At 51.5% G+C, this 14,173-nt stretch overlaps 1 protein-coding gene across 3 annotated transcripts in view; it reads right to left on the bottom strand.

Annotated features, from left to right (window-relative positions):
• LOC125711414 (tyrosine-protein kinase receptor UFO-like) overlaps window positions 1-14,173 on the bottom strand; it is a 28,493-nt gene that overhangs the window by 11,089 nt on the left and 3,231 nt on the right. Inside the window, exons 2-21 of one of the 3 annotated variants that reach the window (XR_007383011.1) lie at window positions 13,159-13,366; window positions 12,973-13,073; window positions 12,686-12,868; window positions 11,426-11,506; window positions 11,210-11,325; window positions 9,882-10,077; window positions 7,622-7,761; window positions 7,347-7,491; window positions 7,228-7,245; window positions 6,209-6,338; window positions 5,696-5,787; window positions 4,324-4,419; window positions 4,121-4,198; window positions 3,939-4,031; window positions 3,708-3,829; window positions 3,322-3,431; window positions 2,872-3,031; window positions 2,570-2,706; window positions 678-2,202; window positions 3-519 (exon numbers count right to left, since the gene is read on the bottom strand). Coding sequence is in view for 1 of the 3 variants with exons in the window: in XM_048980286.1 (XP_048836243.1) it covers window positions 1,755-2,202; window positions 2,570-2,706; window positions 2,872-3,031; window positions 3,322-3,431; window positions 3,708-3,829; window positions 3,939-4,031; window positions 4,121-4,198; window positions 4,324-4,419; window positions 5,696-5,787; window positions 6,209-6,338; window positions 7,228-7,245; window positions 7,347-7,491; window positions 7,622-7,761; window positions 9,882-10,077; window positions 11,210-11,325; window positions 11,426-11,506; window positions 12,686-12,868; window positions 12,973-13,073; window positions 13,159-13,366 (2,654 nt within the window). In the remaining 2 variants the exon portion in view is untranslated. Of the gene's footprint in view, window positions 1-2; window positions 2,203-2,569; window positions 2,707-2,871; window positions 3,032-3,321; window positions 3,432-3,707; window positions 3,830-3,938; window positions 4,032-4,120; window positions 4,199-4,323; window positions 4,420-5,695; window positions 5,788-6,208; window positions 6,339-7,227; window positions 7,246-7,346; window positions 7,492-7,621; window positions 7,762-9,881; window positions 10,078-11,209; window positions 11,326-11,425; window positions 11,507-12,685; window positions 12,869-12,972; window positions 13,074-13,158; window positions 13,367-14,173 lie in introns of those variants that run through there. The other 2 variants (XR_007383012.1, XM_048980286.1) reach the window with 2 other exon arrangements.

Below are 14,173 nucleotides of genomic sequence, written 5' to 3'. Positions count from 1 at the left end.
AGTTTGTCACTCTTAAGTGTTTTATTTAATACAAAAACCAACGCTTCACATGTAAAAATCTCCACAAAAAAAGTAACATCAGCTGAATTCTTCTCTCTCCCAGTCCGATGGAAGAATTAACACTGAATATGGACATTAAGTTGATATTTCAATGCTACATCCCGGCTTTCAGAAGGCATACTTTGAAAATGTTAAAGCCCTTTTACAAAGTAGGAAATCCACCATTGTAGGTGAAGATCTGCACGCCGACCACAGCCATGTTTTCAAAACCTGCTTGAGGATGATGATGTCTGCATTGTCCTGTGTATGTCCAAATTATACAAAAATATTAAATAATGAACCTGGTACCAGTCATGGAAAAGACACAAATACTACATAATCTTTAGTCTATGAATCACTTGCGCTTGATGATAAAAAGGAATCTTGCCGCTTGGTGCACCTGCAGACGACACTGTACCCGTGTCATTCTGTTCTCTGGCATCAGTTTTTCCTCACTTGGAAATAGGTGTTATTTTTGGACTGTCAATCAAACAAACAAAAAAATCCTTTAAAAACTGCCCAGCAAGTGTTGAAATCAAGCTTTGATTAAGGACGGTTACTAATCTGGAATTAGGGGTCAAGGGATGTTCACACATAGGATGAAGGTCATCACATTGCCAGGCGGAATGGGGCCTTACGGTCTTCAGGGGGAGGAACCCCGGCTGATCCTCATGCTGCTGACAGGTCCCGGATTGCCGCAGGCACTGCTGAGTGTGACCTCACCCCGTGGTAAAGAGAAGAGCATTTTCACTTTGCCCTTCAGGGGGCGACATTGCTCCACAGTATTCAGTGATGGAAAAAGGAAGTGAGGTTACAGCAGAGGGTGATCCACGGGCAGCAGGCGGGGGCCGGTCTGCAAATCACTTACGCCGATTTTGACGAGCGGCGCATAGTTTGATGCTTTGTTTCATTATGATGATGGTTTTGATTCCGGCAAGTTGAGGATGAACATGACATTAAGAAAAGCACGGTGAGGTACACATACAATATGATTACATGAACAACGTGTAGTAATATTAGTGCAATATATTTGAAAACAAAAATCATTAGCAACTGTGCTTGAGTCACTAAATTGGACTTTAAACAGCCCAGACATGAGCACTTGGCACTTCAGTGTTGGGTCTGCATTTGTGCTACTGCCGGTTCCAGAGGAGGTTCAGTTTGCTCCTGCAGGCTGGGGCCGTTGTCTTCCCCATAACACCGAGATCAGCAGATGAGGACTTGTGGAGATTAACCTCTAAGCTGAGTTCCTCTGCCCTGTCAGACATGGTACAAGTTGACTCTGATGTGCTGTAAATGTTCATTTCTGCTCTCATTTCTCCTTAGAGCCAAAAAAGATCTGCTTTGTGGTGGCAGAAGATCCAAGGTGCTCCAGCCAGCGGCTGAAGGAGCATGCAGACCTGGGGGGGGGGGGGTGGGGGAGGTCAAAGCAGCCTCTCTGAAGGTAGGAGGCCAGTGACCACGCCAGTGCTCATTAACCTCTTTCAGAAATCTTCAATTCTCTTGCTGACGATAGAAATCAGTCCCAATTCAAGTGTAGCTTTCAGTTATTTCTGCAGTTATATACACTCCCTTCTCTTGATGATATGCAAAGAGAAGGGAGTTGATGTTATCATAGTGCAGACTGAAACTAATTAGTACTCTGTCCTCTAGGGCAGTGTGTAGCTGTGTGTTTGTCCATTGAGTCTTTCTGGCCACGGGTTTGGGAGGGTGTCTCACTGCCAGGGGACTTTCCTGCCTGGCCTGTCACATTCCCCAAGCTCCTCCGCTGTCGGGGTCGGCACACATGGCGTTGCGGGCGGCAGGAGCAGAGCCGGTGCGGAGGAAGAGGTGGCCAGGCTCAGGTTCTCTACAGAGTCGGACAAGAAGCGTTGCGTTTCGAGCTGGGGGCAGAGGACATAACGACCAGGCTGCTGCACCTCAGAAGCAGCCATCAGGGGGTCTGAGGCCTTAGTGAAGACCGGCAGGGGGACTGGGGGGGGCTCCCTCCCACCCACCGCGCCCAGCTCGGATGCGGCCTCCTCCATGTTCACATAGAGGATCTCGTCGGGGTCCTGCAGTTCTGGAAGCTCCTCCAGGGTCTTCTCCAGCTCGCAGCGCAGGAACTCGAACCCGGGCCGTTCCTTGGGGCTCAGGAGCCAGCAGGAGAACATGAGGGCATAGCTGAAGGAGAGAGAGAGACAGAGAGAGAGAGAGAGAGAGAGAAGGAGGAGCGTGTCACTGCCGATGAGTCATTACAGGCAACATTACATCATGCAGGGAGTCAGCCAGACCCAGCATTTCCTTGTCAAAAAAGAGTGTAAAGTAACCACTACTAAGGGGGGCTCTGTGGACCCCACCCGCCAAATTCTGCCAAATGGCACGTCCTCTTCTGCCTTTGTTAGTTTCCTATAAGCCTCATTTATGTCCTTTCTGATCCTTTCTCTGGCGATAGAGGGGTCCTGGCTTCAAGCATAAAGTCACTAATGGTAGGATTTATTAAAGAATACAGATGCATTTTCAGTGGAAAGGCAGCAGCTGCTGTACTCACATGCTATCCAGGCAGTCTGGGGGCTGTTTCAGGCGGTTGCCCTGTCTTAGGTAGTCATAAATCTCGCTGTTCTCCACACCAGGGTAGGGTGTCTGCCCCCTGGTGGCGATCTCCCACATAGTCACGCCAAATGACCACTGGTAGAGAGAAGAATGCAGTGGGAGTGAGACACGGATCTGTCTCGCACACACAGGCGCACACGCCCTAAGTTTCGTTCTCATTCCATGGGCGGTATCTTGGTCCGCCTCATATCCTGATTCCATCCTCCCTTGCTGCAGCCCCGAGATTCCCAATTGGCTTACCACGTCGCTTTTGGTGGTGTACACTCGGTCAGCCAGGCTCTCGATGGCGATCCACTTGACGGGCATCTTGGAGATCCGGCCTTGTCTGTAATAGTCTCCGTTGTATATCTTCTTCGACAGGCCAAAGTCAGCCACGCACACCGTCATGTTCTCGTTCAGCCTGAGAGAGGGAGAGAGAAGCGGCAGCGTTACACCGATGACAAATAAGTTACGGGAATGAGCATCTCTGTCCAACATTGACGTTGTCCTCCTCCCTTCCATCTCTCCTTAGTTATATTCATCCAAAGATGAAGTCTGATACAAACAGACACTGGGTTCCTGTTTTGCGCTACATAAAGTCAGCGCTGTGGCCGGAAAGTGCCGGAAGCTGATGGAATTGCTATAACTTCATGGGAATGAATGGGCTGAATGGAAAAGAGCCCTAGTTGTCAGAGCAGGAACGGGGCTCACATGCAGTTCCTGGCCGCCAGATCGCGGTGGATGAAGTTTCGGCTGCTCAGGTACTCCATTCCCCGCGCGATGTCGGTCATGAACTTCACCAGCATCTGAGATGGAAGAAACTGGAAGGACGAGAAGCAAGTCAACAGACACGAAATTGGAAGGCCGTGACTAAGCCTGTCCTTATCTGGCTGAGCCGGAAAACATAATCCTATTGTTTTGAGGAATGCAGTCACAAAAACCCAATTTACCACATATCACTTGTCAACGTATGAAATGTAGCGTGCACTTCACGGCATGTGACATATCGCGACAATTTGTTTCTGCATCAGTGCTGCAGGATTCTTTGTAACACGTTGTGACGGTCACTCTTTGTACAAGCTAGGTGGGACACTGACCACAGGGCAGTCCCCTAGCCGGGAGTAGAGAAGGTAGCTGTGGAGATCTCCGTGTTTCATGTAGGGCAGGATGACCACTGGAGATGGGTATCCTTCACCCTCCACTGTCTGCAGACACACACCTACGCAGGAGGAGGGGCATCATGAGATTTGCTGAGGTCTTGATGATCCAGGGGCAGATTCTACACCCAGAACATCGGTTCCTCTGGATCGTCGAAGTATCCTTCTTACCCAAGAGCCGCATGATGTTGGGGTGGTCAAACTCCTTCATGCAGGCGGCCTCTCGGAGGAAGTCCTCCATTTCAGTACGGGTGCAGATGGCAACTGAGGACAAGAGATGGAGTGAAAGGCGTGAGGGTGTGAGCTGTGAGCAAGGGGCTGGTTTCTATCCCTCCTGGTGGTCAGGCACTCACTCTTCATGGTCTTCACGGCCACCCGGAGCACAGACTCCTCCTGAGTAAGCAGGCCCTCCATAACAGACCCAAACTCTCCTGTGGAAGGAGACAAATAAGGAGTCACATGGGACCAGGGGTGTAGCTCAAAATTCTAGGTTTCCTAAAAAAATGTTAACTTGGGCCCTCCAATCCCCCCCCCCCCCCCCCCCCGCAAACCTTACCCTCGCCTAGGGTCTTGCCCAAGGTGAGCTTGTGCCTGTCCACCATCACGTCCTGCAGTTTCTGCTTCAGTTCCTCACTGATGCCAAGGCGGTTCACTGTGGACGTGGACAGAGTCACCGGTCACCAATCAGCACACTGCAAAGCCGGTGAACACACCCAAGAGTGTACCTCCTATTGGCTCTGAAACTGTATTACACACCTGCACATCTCCCAACCCAAGGACTCAGATCTGGGGAAGATGATGTTACACCTTTAGTGTAAGCGTGACTCAAACCCTAAAATCAGCATAGTTAATTAACTCCTGCTTGAGAAAAACAGGTTGTCTGGCACTTCCCCAGCCCACGCAGCCCCAGCACTAGTAATGGGATGGAAATTCCATTATCCTATCAGCTCCCAGATCCCATGACACAACATAACTCTGGAAGGGATTCTTGTGGACCATGTACTGTTTTTGCTACACCTTGATTAGATCAAATGAGCATGGTCCCACTGACCTCATGCAAAAAGCCAGCTGCAGAAAGAAAAACAAGAGGGGGGGCCAATATTCTGCCAACTGTCTCTCCACCTTCCCTGCTTCTCCCACATCTCACTCAGAGCGGCGCAGCTCAGCTTCCCAGCTCCCGAGGATCTGAGCCCATTTACGGTCGTACACAGGCCACTGCACTTATTTTAAAGCAGGTCGACTGTCCACTTCAGGCTATGTGTATCCACATGACCACCGGTGCTCGTCTTACTGGGACAGGGGCCTCGGCCGAAAGCCAGGGATTTCCCAACCGCCTATGACTGGCCCAGATTACAAGGTCAATTCCAGATGTTTTCCAAACGTGGCTTGGTCAGGGCCAAAAAAACAATAACTGTCTGTAAATGTAACAACCCACAAACCTGAGCTATTTGTCTGGTGAGGGGCACTGGAGGTGGGTAGGGAGGAGCTTACTGTGTCAAAACAGAGACCCGTCCTTGACTGAATCAATTTGAATGCAGGGATGGTCAACAATGTCTAAAGTTAACTAGCCCATAAATCAGAGGCTGCAGGAAGCAGAGTCTCCTACAGCAGCTGATCAGTTTGGTCTGTGCTGGGTTGCATCCACACACGCCAGGCTGCGGGCTGCACTCTGGTGACTCACAAGGCACCACAGGAAAACATGGGTGTGTCGACGAGGTGTGACAGTCTGACAATGTGCAGTCTGTGTCCTTCAGGCGATGCCCTCTCTGACTTCACCAGAACCTCCGCACATCGTTCATAAACCGCTCATTCGGTTAAATCGGGTATCCATTTAATTACAGTAATTGGATTTAATTACAGAAACAGAAAGTCACTCTCTCTGCCAGACAGGACTGGCGGGTGTCAGGGCAGGCGATCAGAGGACTCACGTGTGGCTTCATTACTCCTGCGGCTGTAGGTTCGACGGGCCTGATAGCGCACCACCAGCTGTCCTCGCTCCATCATGGGCTCGAACGCCTCCCTGTGACACACACACACACACACACACACACACACACACACACACAGTCAGGTAAACATATCTTTATGCTAATGCTAACTATGACAACCTTAACCCCTACCCAGCCCAAACCATAACCATAAAAAACAAAATACAATCACAGATTTTTATTAAATTGAGTTTCTGATCTCCATAATGGAAAAAAACCGGATATTCATCACCCACACACACCCACACACACACACACTGATTTTATGGTCTGAATGCTTGCAGTCATACAGATGGCATGTTTGATGTGGTAATCAAAGGGTGTGGGCCAATTGCTGCATTGACTCCGCCCCTTCCCATGTGTGCAATCTGCCACCGTTTCCATGATCCCAGGAAGGCTCCTCTCATCCTTACGCCCTTATGCACATAAGCGGGAGACGCGGCTCGCTCGTACCCGAATCGCGTCTCCTTCCGCCGCAGTCTAGTCACGTAGACTGCCGCCAGCACTGCCAGCGCCACGGTAATGCCAATCGCCATGACGACATACCACCACTGCCAGGAGGGGGTTGATGAAGAGGACAAGCCTGAAAGGACGGGGTGGAGGAGGTGAATGGACGCAGCGCCACTGCGAGGTCAGCGCTGGGCTACTCTTCCCAGTCCCCAGAGCTGTTAGTCACATAAAGGCCTTTTGCAAATGTCAGACACATTTTCCTAACTGAAAACAACTTGCATTTCTTACAGCTCAGTATTGTGATTATTAGAGCAATTCCACAGTCCTGCTTAAACTTCTGGGCGGGTAAAAGAATCTGGTGTTCGGTCTCTAACCCAGTACAGTCTAATTATGTTCCCAATCTTTGCACTCATCCCCATCTTTACGGCATCGTTAAGGTACAAGAACAAGGCCTTTCCAGTAATATTCAGGTTTTACATTTGTGTCATTATGCTCTCTGCTCACCAGCAGCTTGACCTTGCTAAACAGTGACAGAACACTTTGGTGTACAGGCAATGGAGAGGCTTCTGTGTTTCTTCTGTAGAATGTTACCGATTCCCGCTTCTGCTGTCGATATATTTAACGTGTGCTTCCTGTGGGTATGCTTTTCATGTCGGGGAACTTTGGAGCACTTACTGTTTGTTTGTCATACTATGTTCGCTACTCGATTCGCCAGCCTGAATCCAATGATAGCCTCTTTCTCATGAATATTAACAAGCCGTCCCACCCAGCCCTGCAGAGTCCCGCCCCCTTCTTTCCTGGCCCCTCCTTAGCGTCTTGTTTAGTCTATCAAGACACCCATACAGATCCGCGCAGACACTCAAAAAGAAAGTAACGATGCCAAGAGAACAGCGTGAGATCCCTTGGCTGATTATCGTGCATCTACGCGCGTCTGTGTGTGTGTGCGTTCCCATGTGAGAAATCCACACCCTCACGTTTATGCTCTTCGATGTGCGTTAACGCAAAAAATGAAATCCACTCACCTCTGGACTCGCCCATCGCTGTGGGAGAGATAGAGAACGTTTTCATTTTGGTGCTTCTAGACTGATATCTTGTGCATTAAGTCGATCCAAAGCCGACCCCCGTTCCCTCCCCCGCATACCTGGCTGTGTGAGGGTGAGCGTGCGCAGGTCGCTCCAGGGGCCCGGGCCGGCCGCCGTGTACGCACACACCCGGAATGACACGTTGGACAGGGGGGATGACAGATTGATGGGCAGCTCGTGGTACAGCCCCACATCCAGGACGATCTGGAACACAAAGATGCCAGCCTGCTCTGATGTACTTCAGAATAACATGTGCCGTTCCAGCACCATTATATGATGCAAGCAGGAGGCAAAGGGCTTGGTGGGGACGTGTCAAATGCCGTGGGCGCCCTACCTGGTTCATCTCTGGGGTCCTGTACTCCAGCTGGTATCCCAATAGGCGTCCATTCAGCTTGCCCGTTGGCTCCGCCCAGCTCACCACCACGTCGGTGCCGTTCAGTATGGCGGTTATATTCTCCGGGGCAGAGTCCGGCACTGTCAGGGATCAGCATGAGTCGGGTTACCTCAGAGTACCGCCCACCGCAGAGGCCATCCCCCAATCTGTGACGCCCATCTTCTTTACGGCTCAGACATGGGGGGGGGGGGGGGGGGCTCGGAACATAGATAAAAGCCAGAGATCTGATCCAGACGATCGCGCCTCAGAAAGAGCCGGGCGACATCTGGGTCATGCCGTGGACATGGGGAACAGCAGAATTCCACTTTTAGCAAAACAGCTTAAGGGAGTTTAAACTGTGAGGCAGCTGTGTGCAGGGAACAGGGCCTGAATAGAGTGTCAGAGCAGCATGGCATTCTGGGAAGTGGTTCGTTTTCTGAATGATGCAAAAGACTGGAGGCGCAAACCAAGGAGGAAGAAAAACAAGAGGTGGGAATGCCAGACTGTCCAGAGCAGACGGGTAACAGCCGGACGCGGCCTGTGGGACGGCCTCATCTGCCTCAGTGATGGGGGCGCGGGGTGGGGGGGGGGGGGTTGACGGTGTTGCCGTGCCGGCAAGCGCTGATCGCTTCCATATGTGCTCCGGCCCTCAGGCGGCAGCGAGTAGCATGGACGCCCCCGCTCTCTGCACCTCCCTCAATATGCAGGCACCAAACAAAGGCACCAAACCAACCAGAAGGACCGAAATATGGATCAGCAATGCTTGGGGGAAGGAATTGGGAAGAAGAATTACAAGATATGGGGAACAAACAGGCTGGGAAGAACGAGGGAGGATGGATGGGCGGGGGAGGAAGAGCGTGAGCGTTCCGGGGGCAGGGCCGAGCAGTCACGCTGAGCAACTGGACCTCTTGGGTACCTAACCACTACGCCACCTGCTGTCCATAGGAAACACATTTTTTGGCTCTGTCCTCCTTTATTTTGGCTTAGTTACCCAGTGTCAGTCTGGAGCCACAGTGAACAGTACAAGTGAGTAATTGGGGCAGTTAGACACAATTAGATTAATCTTGGTGCTGGGAAGGGAGTACAAGAACTGGGGCAGAAATCTTCCCAAGAAACAGTTTTCTGTTGGTTGCTCTTGGGTCGGACTGGTCTCGCCTCTCTCTCTCTCTCTCTCTCTCTCAAATAGAGGGTCAGGCTGGGAATTTCGGGGGATTGTTTTTGAAGGCTGCTTCGCTGGTGCCGAATCTTTTTCTAGAGAACATTTTTTTTGTGCTTAAAATAGTGGCCACCTGGGGCCACAGTCTTAAAGCACGAAAGACGGAGTGAAAAGGATAGCTGTGGTATGCGTGTCATGTTCAGCGGGTCAGAGAGCCGCAGGTAGGCGATGCTTGGGGAGGGGGCATTTGGAGGGAATGAGCATGGTATGAATGTTAAAATTCGAGGCCAAACCAGGTCACTGTGTGAGTGAAACGGAGCCCAGGGTCTGTTTTCTACCTGCACACACATAGCAGATTCTTGTACGGACGAATTGACATAAATCCTAGATGCTGACGGTGTAATAGGAGGGCATTTCAAAGCAGAAATGAGGAAAAGCAGCCATTGACTGCCCCCCCTGGATGGCTTGCCTGCTGTCTGTGTGTAGGGGCCGGACAGCCTGTCCGCCACATCGGCCCAGCCGCTGGAAGAGCACCTGAGCAAGGCTCCCTTCAGCTCCTAGACAGAGAGCCAACTGATGCCGTCACAAAGGGCAGCTAATGGTTAACAAGGCTCTACCCGTCCAGGCCCTGCTTCATCTGCTTCTCTCTCCCCCTGTCTGGTGTTTTTTCGGATAAGCTGAGCTGAAGGGGCAGGTAGTTTCCATGTCAGCGAGTTCCTTTTCGGCAAATAGCGGTGGGAAACGCTAACAGACGGAGTCGGCTCGGCCAGACATACCGCGTGGCTGACGGCATGGCCGCCGGCCCCTTCCCCGGGGCGCTATGCTCACTTCTCGACACTTACTCACTTCTTCCATTCCTCCAGATCCTCTCCCACACGTTTAAAATCCCATTCCTGTCATCCCTCCCATTTTCAACAAAGACGGTGTGAAGAAGCGTGGAGGAGAAATTCCACGTTTAAGCAGCACGTCAACCCACCAACATGCGAGCCTCGTTCCCACAATTCCTGCCGCAGCCATAAACGTATTTACGCGGACGGAATCTGGTTGAAGACGGCCGCCACCTACCCCCTTCTGCAGTGCTCAGCGTGACCCAGTCCGTCCAGGGAGACTGCCCCTGACTACTGCGGCAAGCCACCCGCACTCCGTATGCCGTCAGCGGCTCCAGGTCCGAGATCACATGACTGGAGGGCGTGTCACTCACATCCTGCTGATAGCCGGTAGAGCTGGGTAGTGTGTTGAGGGCAGGTTCAAAGGGCACGACCTGAAACACAGATTATCATAAGTCTCCATGTGATGGTCTTAAATCTCGTCAAACCATCTATGACCGAGAGATGAACTGTCACTGACCCATTTAAATGTGACAACAGGCTTCCATCAGAGTATTTAAGGCCCATGACATCTCAACCTTATCCTGTTCTGTATCCTTCAAGCCCTGCTGTGTTCTTCATCAACGAGCAAGTTAATCTGAATTGTTCCAGAGCAGATATCCAGGAATATACATGTGTAAAAGACTGTAAAGAAAGCACCTCCAGAACAGAGTGAGACCATCGTCATCTCACTTCTAGGAGAAACTCGTCATGGGAGACTAAGCAGGGGCTGGTAAGAGCGGCACAGGTGACCAGGTGACTTTGAAGGCCACTTATCCTCATTCTCCCCCATCATCGAGCTCGTGCGCTCAAACATGGAGGATATGACTCAGAAATGTCAGGGGTTTCGAGAACGGGACATGTAAACACAGACTCCGCACAGACATGACTCAAAGATTCCCCCCCCACCTCATGTTTTACGATATCAGATAGAAACTCTCTTTTTTTCTTTCGTTGTTTACTTATCCACTATAAACATGGTAACGTTTCTGTCCCGGCCACACGACCGACTCCCAGATTAACATTTCTCTCTGTTTCTGCTGTTCGAGCCGCTGAATCAGCCCTCCTCTCCCGCCTACCGGGCCGGGGATGAAAAAAGTGTGGGGTGTGTGGAGGGGACAGATTTATCAGAACCAGACGTTCATGGGCGGGCTGAGGGGGCCTCTCACGGAGAGCGCGTACGCTCTGTCCATCTCTCCCCTAGCAGGGAAATGGGTGGGGGGATGTGTATAACGGCACTGCAGGAGTTAAAGCCAGAGGTCCACTCTCCCGTAGAGAAACCTGATCCTTCACTGCAGGGCACGTTGGGGAGGGGGGCCAAAGAGGGGGAGGGTTCAGGAGGGAGTACTTGCTGTAAAAAAAAACCCAAAATCTTTCTAAGAAAACGTTCCCCATTATTTCAGCAGCCGGGACCGTGAATGACGATAGAGTACAATGCTTCTCCATACATAGGCCAGTCTGACTCTAACTCTGACTCAGCCTGCTGGGTCCTGACTCACCACTGGGGATTTTCCTGATTCATCCTACCTGGACTGAGCACTCTGTGATGGGATGGACCCCTCCAAAGCTGGGCTGCCAGGATACATGTAAGCTGGTGTTGGTAACCTGAGTGGTGTGCACTTTCCGAGGCTGGGATGGTATGACTGGGGGATAGGAAGGAACAAAAGGGGGTTAGAACACAGTGCCCCCCTCCCCTAGCCGTGGCTCGTAACCAGCTGCCCTCTCCTCGTGCCAGATACCTACCTGTCACAAGGCCTGAACCTGAAGTGGCGACCCCTTTGTAGTTATGAGCCTCGCAGGAGAATGTGCTGGTTTTGTTGAGTCCTACAGTGACAGAGAGACAAACTGGACAGTCAAAAGGAGGATGCCAGTAGAATTTTAACCGGTCCAACTGCAGTTGAGACCTGGTGGCCCAGTATAGACACGGCACCAGAATGTTACAGGCTCCAGGCCGCACCTCAGCCGCGCGCGATGGCACGCTGCCACTGCACGTTCCAGAGCCCCTTAATGACAGGTAGCTTGTTAATGGCATCCAGATGGCGAAGTAAAGTGTCTGCAAGTGTTTGTGGCAGGAACAGAAAATTAGCACAACGTGAGCAGTGAATTTTAACCCTGCTTGCTAATTCCCTGACAAAAACATGGATGCATGTTCGGAAGGCTGGGATACAGACGTGTCCCTTTGCTGGGATTCTCTCTCATGCAGTCTGCATGTTCTCTCCACAGTAAGCCAGCAATGTTGACAAACAGAGATTAAAGCACTGGGGATTTCGAGCTGATTTCGGTGCATGAAATTTGATCATATTTAAAGCAGACAGAGTAGGCGTTGGTTTTGGGAAAAGTGTATATAGTTTGTTTGGGTAATTAAGTTTAAGTACTCTAACGACCTGTCAGCAATGCACAGGAATGTACGTGTGTGATCCATCGTGCGCCGTCATCACGAGGAGGTCTGTGTGTCACACCGCATAAACACCCGTGTCACGCTTTGAATTGGGGTGGGGGGGCTGGGGGGTAGAGCTGGGGTCATGGCTGCCCGCGGTCCTGCCCCTTCGCTGAGTCAAGCCCTCAGTCACCACGGTTGATGTGCGGACAAACAAAGTTTACAGCTGACTGGCCCGCAACCCCTTGGCATGTGTGTGCATGCAGCTGCTCTCGGGATGAGACCACAGATCGGCTTCTCGGTGGACATTTGGGCCTCCATCATCGCCCTGCCTGACAAGCCGCACTCGGGAGGGGTGGGGGCGGGGGGTTCGAATGTTATTCATGTCTGCTTCTCATTGAGACTCAGCTGGATCTCAAGCCGTCAGCAATTCTCGAGAGAAGCTATTCAGATGTCAGCAGGCTGCCGGCGTCTGCACAGATGCCTTCCCCGAGGCAGGGGGCGGCAGAGCAGCCGTGCCGAGGAGCGTAGAGCCCGCCAGGCTTCCCCTTTCTTTCCTGCAGACACATAAACCTGCACCTGATTGGTGTGGCTCGGCTTCGTGTGGATGGGGTGAGGCTGCTCACCTGTTAGGGTGAGCGTGGAGGGCGACAGGGACATGGGGTCCATCAGAGAATTTACTGGCACCCCGTCCTGCAACCAAATGACCCGGACTGGCTCTGGTGGCCCATGGGCTACGCAGTGCAGACTGAAGCTGATGTTCGCCATCACTGTCATGTCTTGGGGCTCCGTGGAAAAGTGAGGAAGGCCTGAGTGGGAGGGACCTTAGAGTCGTCATGGGAAACGGGGAAAAGCATGGCTATGACATCACTCTAGCTAACAAGGTTGCCTTGGATACTGGGAGTAGCTTCACCTTCCAGCTGGATGTAGCCCTGCTGTGACATGACCTGCCGTCCCTCAATGGTCACCACACAGCGATAGTCCCCCATGTCCAGCACTTGGGTGCTCTCGATGCTTTAGGGCAACACAAAGACCTTTGTGAATCGTGGGCCATGGCTAGGAGGACAAACCCAGCGTGGTGGACGCTCTCGGCACTCACTTTAGATTGCTGATAATCTGCCACTTCTCCTCGGTGATGGGGATCTCCACCTGGCTCGTGTCGGTGGTGTCCAAAGCCATACCGTCTTTCTGCCACACCACGTCCGGCAGCTCCCTGTCACCCCCTACCATCTCCAGCCGGCACTGCAGCTGCGCTGCCTTGCCCAGGGCGAGCGTCAAATTGGCGGGATCCTGGACAAACCATGGCCCTGAAAACCAACAGAGAACCGCAGGTGATTCAACTTCACACAGTGTGACCCCTAGAGGGCAGAGTCTGACATTTACCTCACTCAGAACGCCAAAGAGACATGGACTGTGCCCTGTGCTGCCAAGGATAGGCTCTCAGCCCCACGACCCTACCCACGGTGAGTGGCAGGAAGGTGGCTGGGTAGGTGGATAGATCCATGCACTGAAGCACAAAGCTACCATTTCAAATAGCCATGGAAGTGCTGCCTGTAAAGCCCCAGAAATACAGGCGTAAAATAAGCACAGCCGGTGTGACTGTTAAGCATGCAAAATAATATTGTCTTGTACAGGCACATGATTGTTTATCCACCAGGTACAAACGTTTCAGGTTTATTTGGAGCTGAAGAGAAAATATCTAAAACTCACTCTGTCCGGTACGTAGGTACCATTTACGTGGACTATGTGAGTTTTGGCAAATTTAATGAAAGTTCTTTATTGAATTATATAAAAACCGATGAGTTTTGGTTCCTAGTCTTGTAATATGATGAGGAGGCCTGACTTTAGAATCTTGAATTTATGTCAAATATTCACCCTGACTGTCTTGCATTTTTCCCGAAAAGCCCCCTGATGGTGGGTAAATCACAAGTTCTTTTAACCTCCATTCTTTTAACTCTTGGTTTCTTTAACTATTCTTCTGCAGTTAAGAACGCTGCTGTTCGGTCGTGCCAGACGCTGTCCAGTACGGCCAGAGTGTGCGGCTGATCTGAATGTACCTCAGCCACACCATCAGTGATCACAGGGCTCTGGACTGTCCCTGTTTCCCCTCAAAT

The sequence above is a fragment of the Brienomyrus brachyistius genome, chromosome 17 (assembly GCF_023856365.1).
Source record: "Brienomyrus brachyistius isolate T26 chromosome 17, BBRACH_0.4, whole genome shotgun sequence".
NCBI classification, from domain to species: Eukaryota; Metazoa; Chordata; class Actinopteri; order Osteoglossiformes; family Mormyridae; genus Brienomyrus; species Brienomyrus brachyistius.
This window is presented reverse-complemented; position numbering and strand designations above follow the sequence as displayed.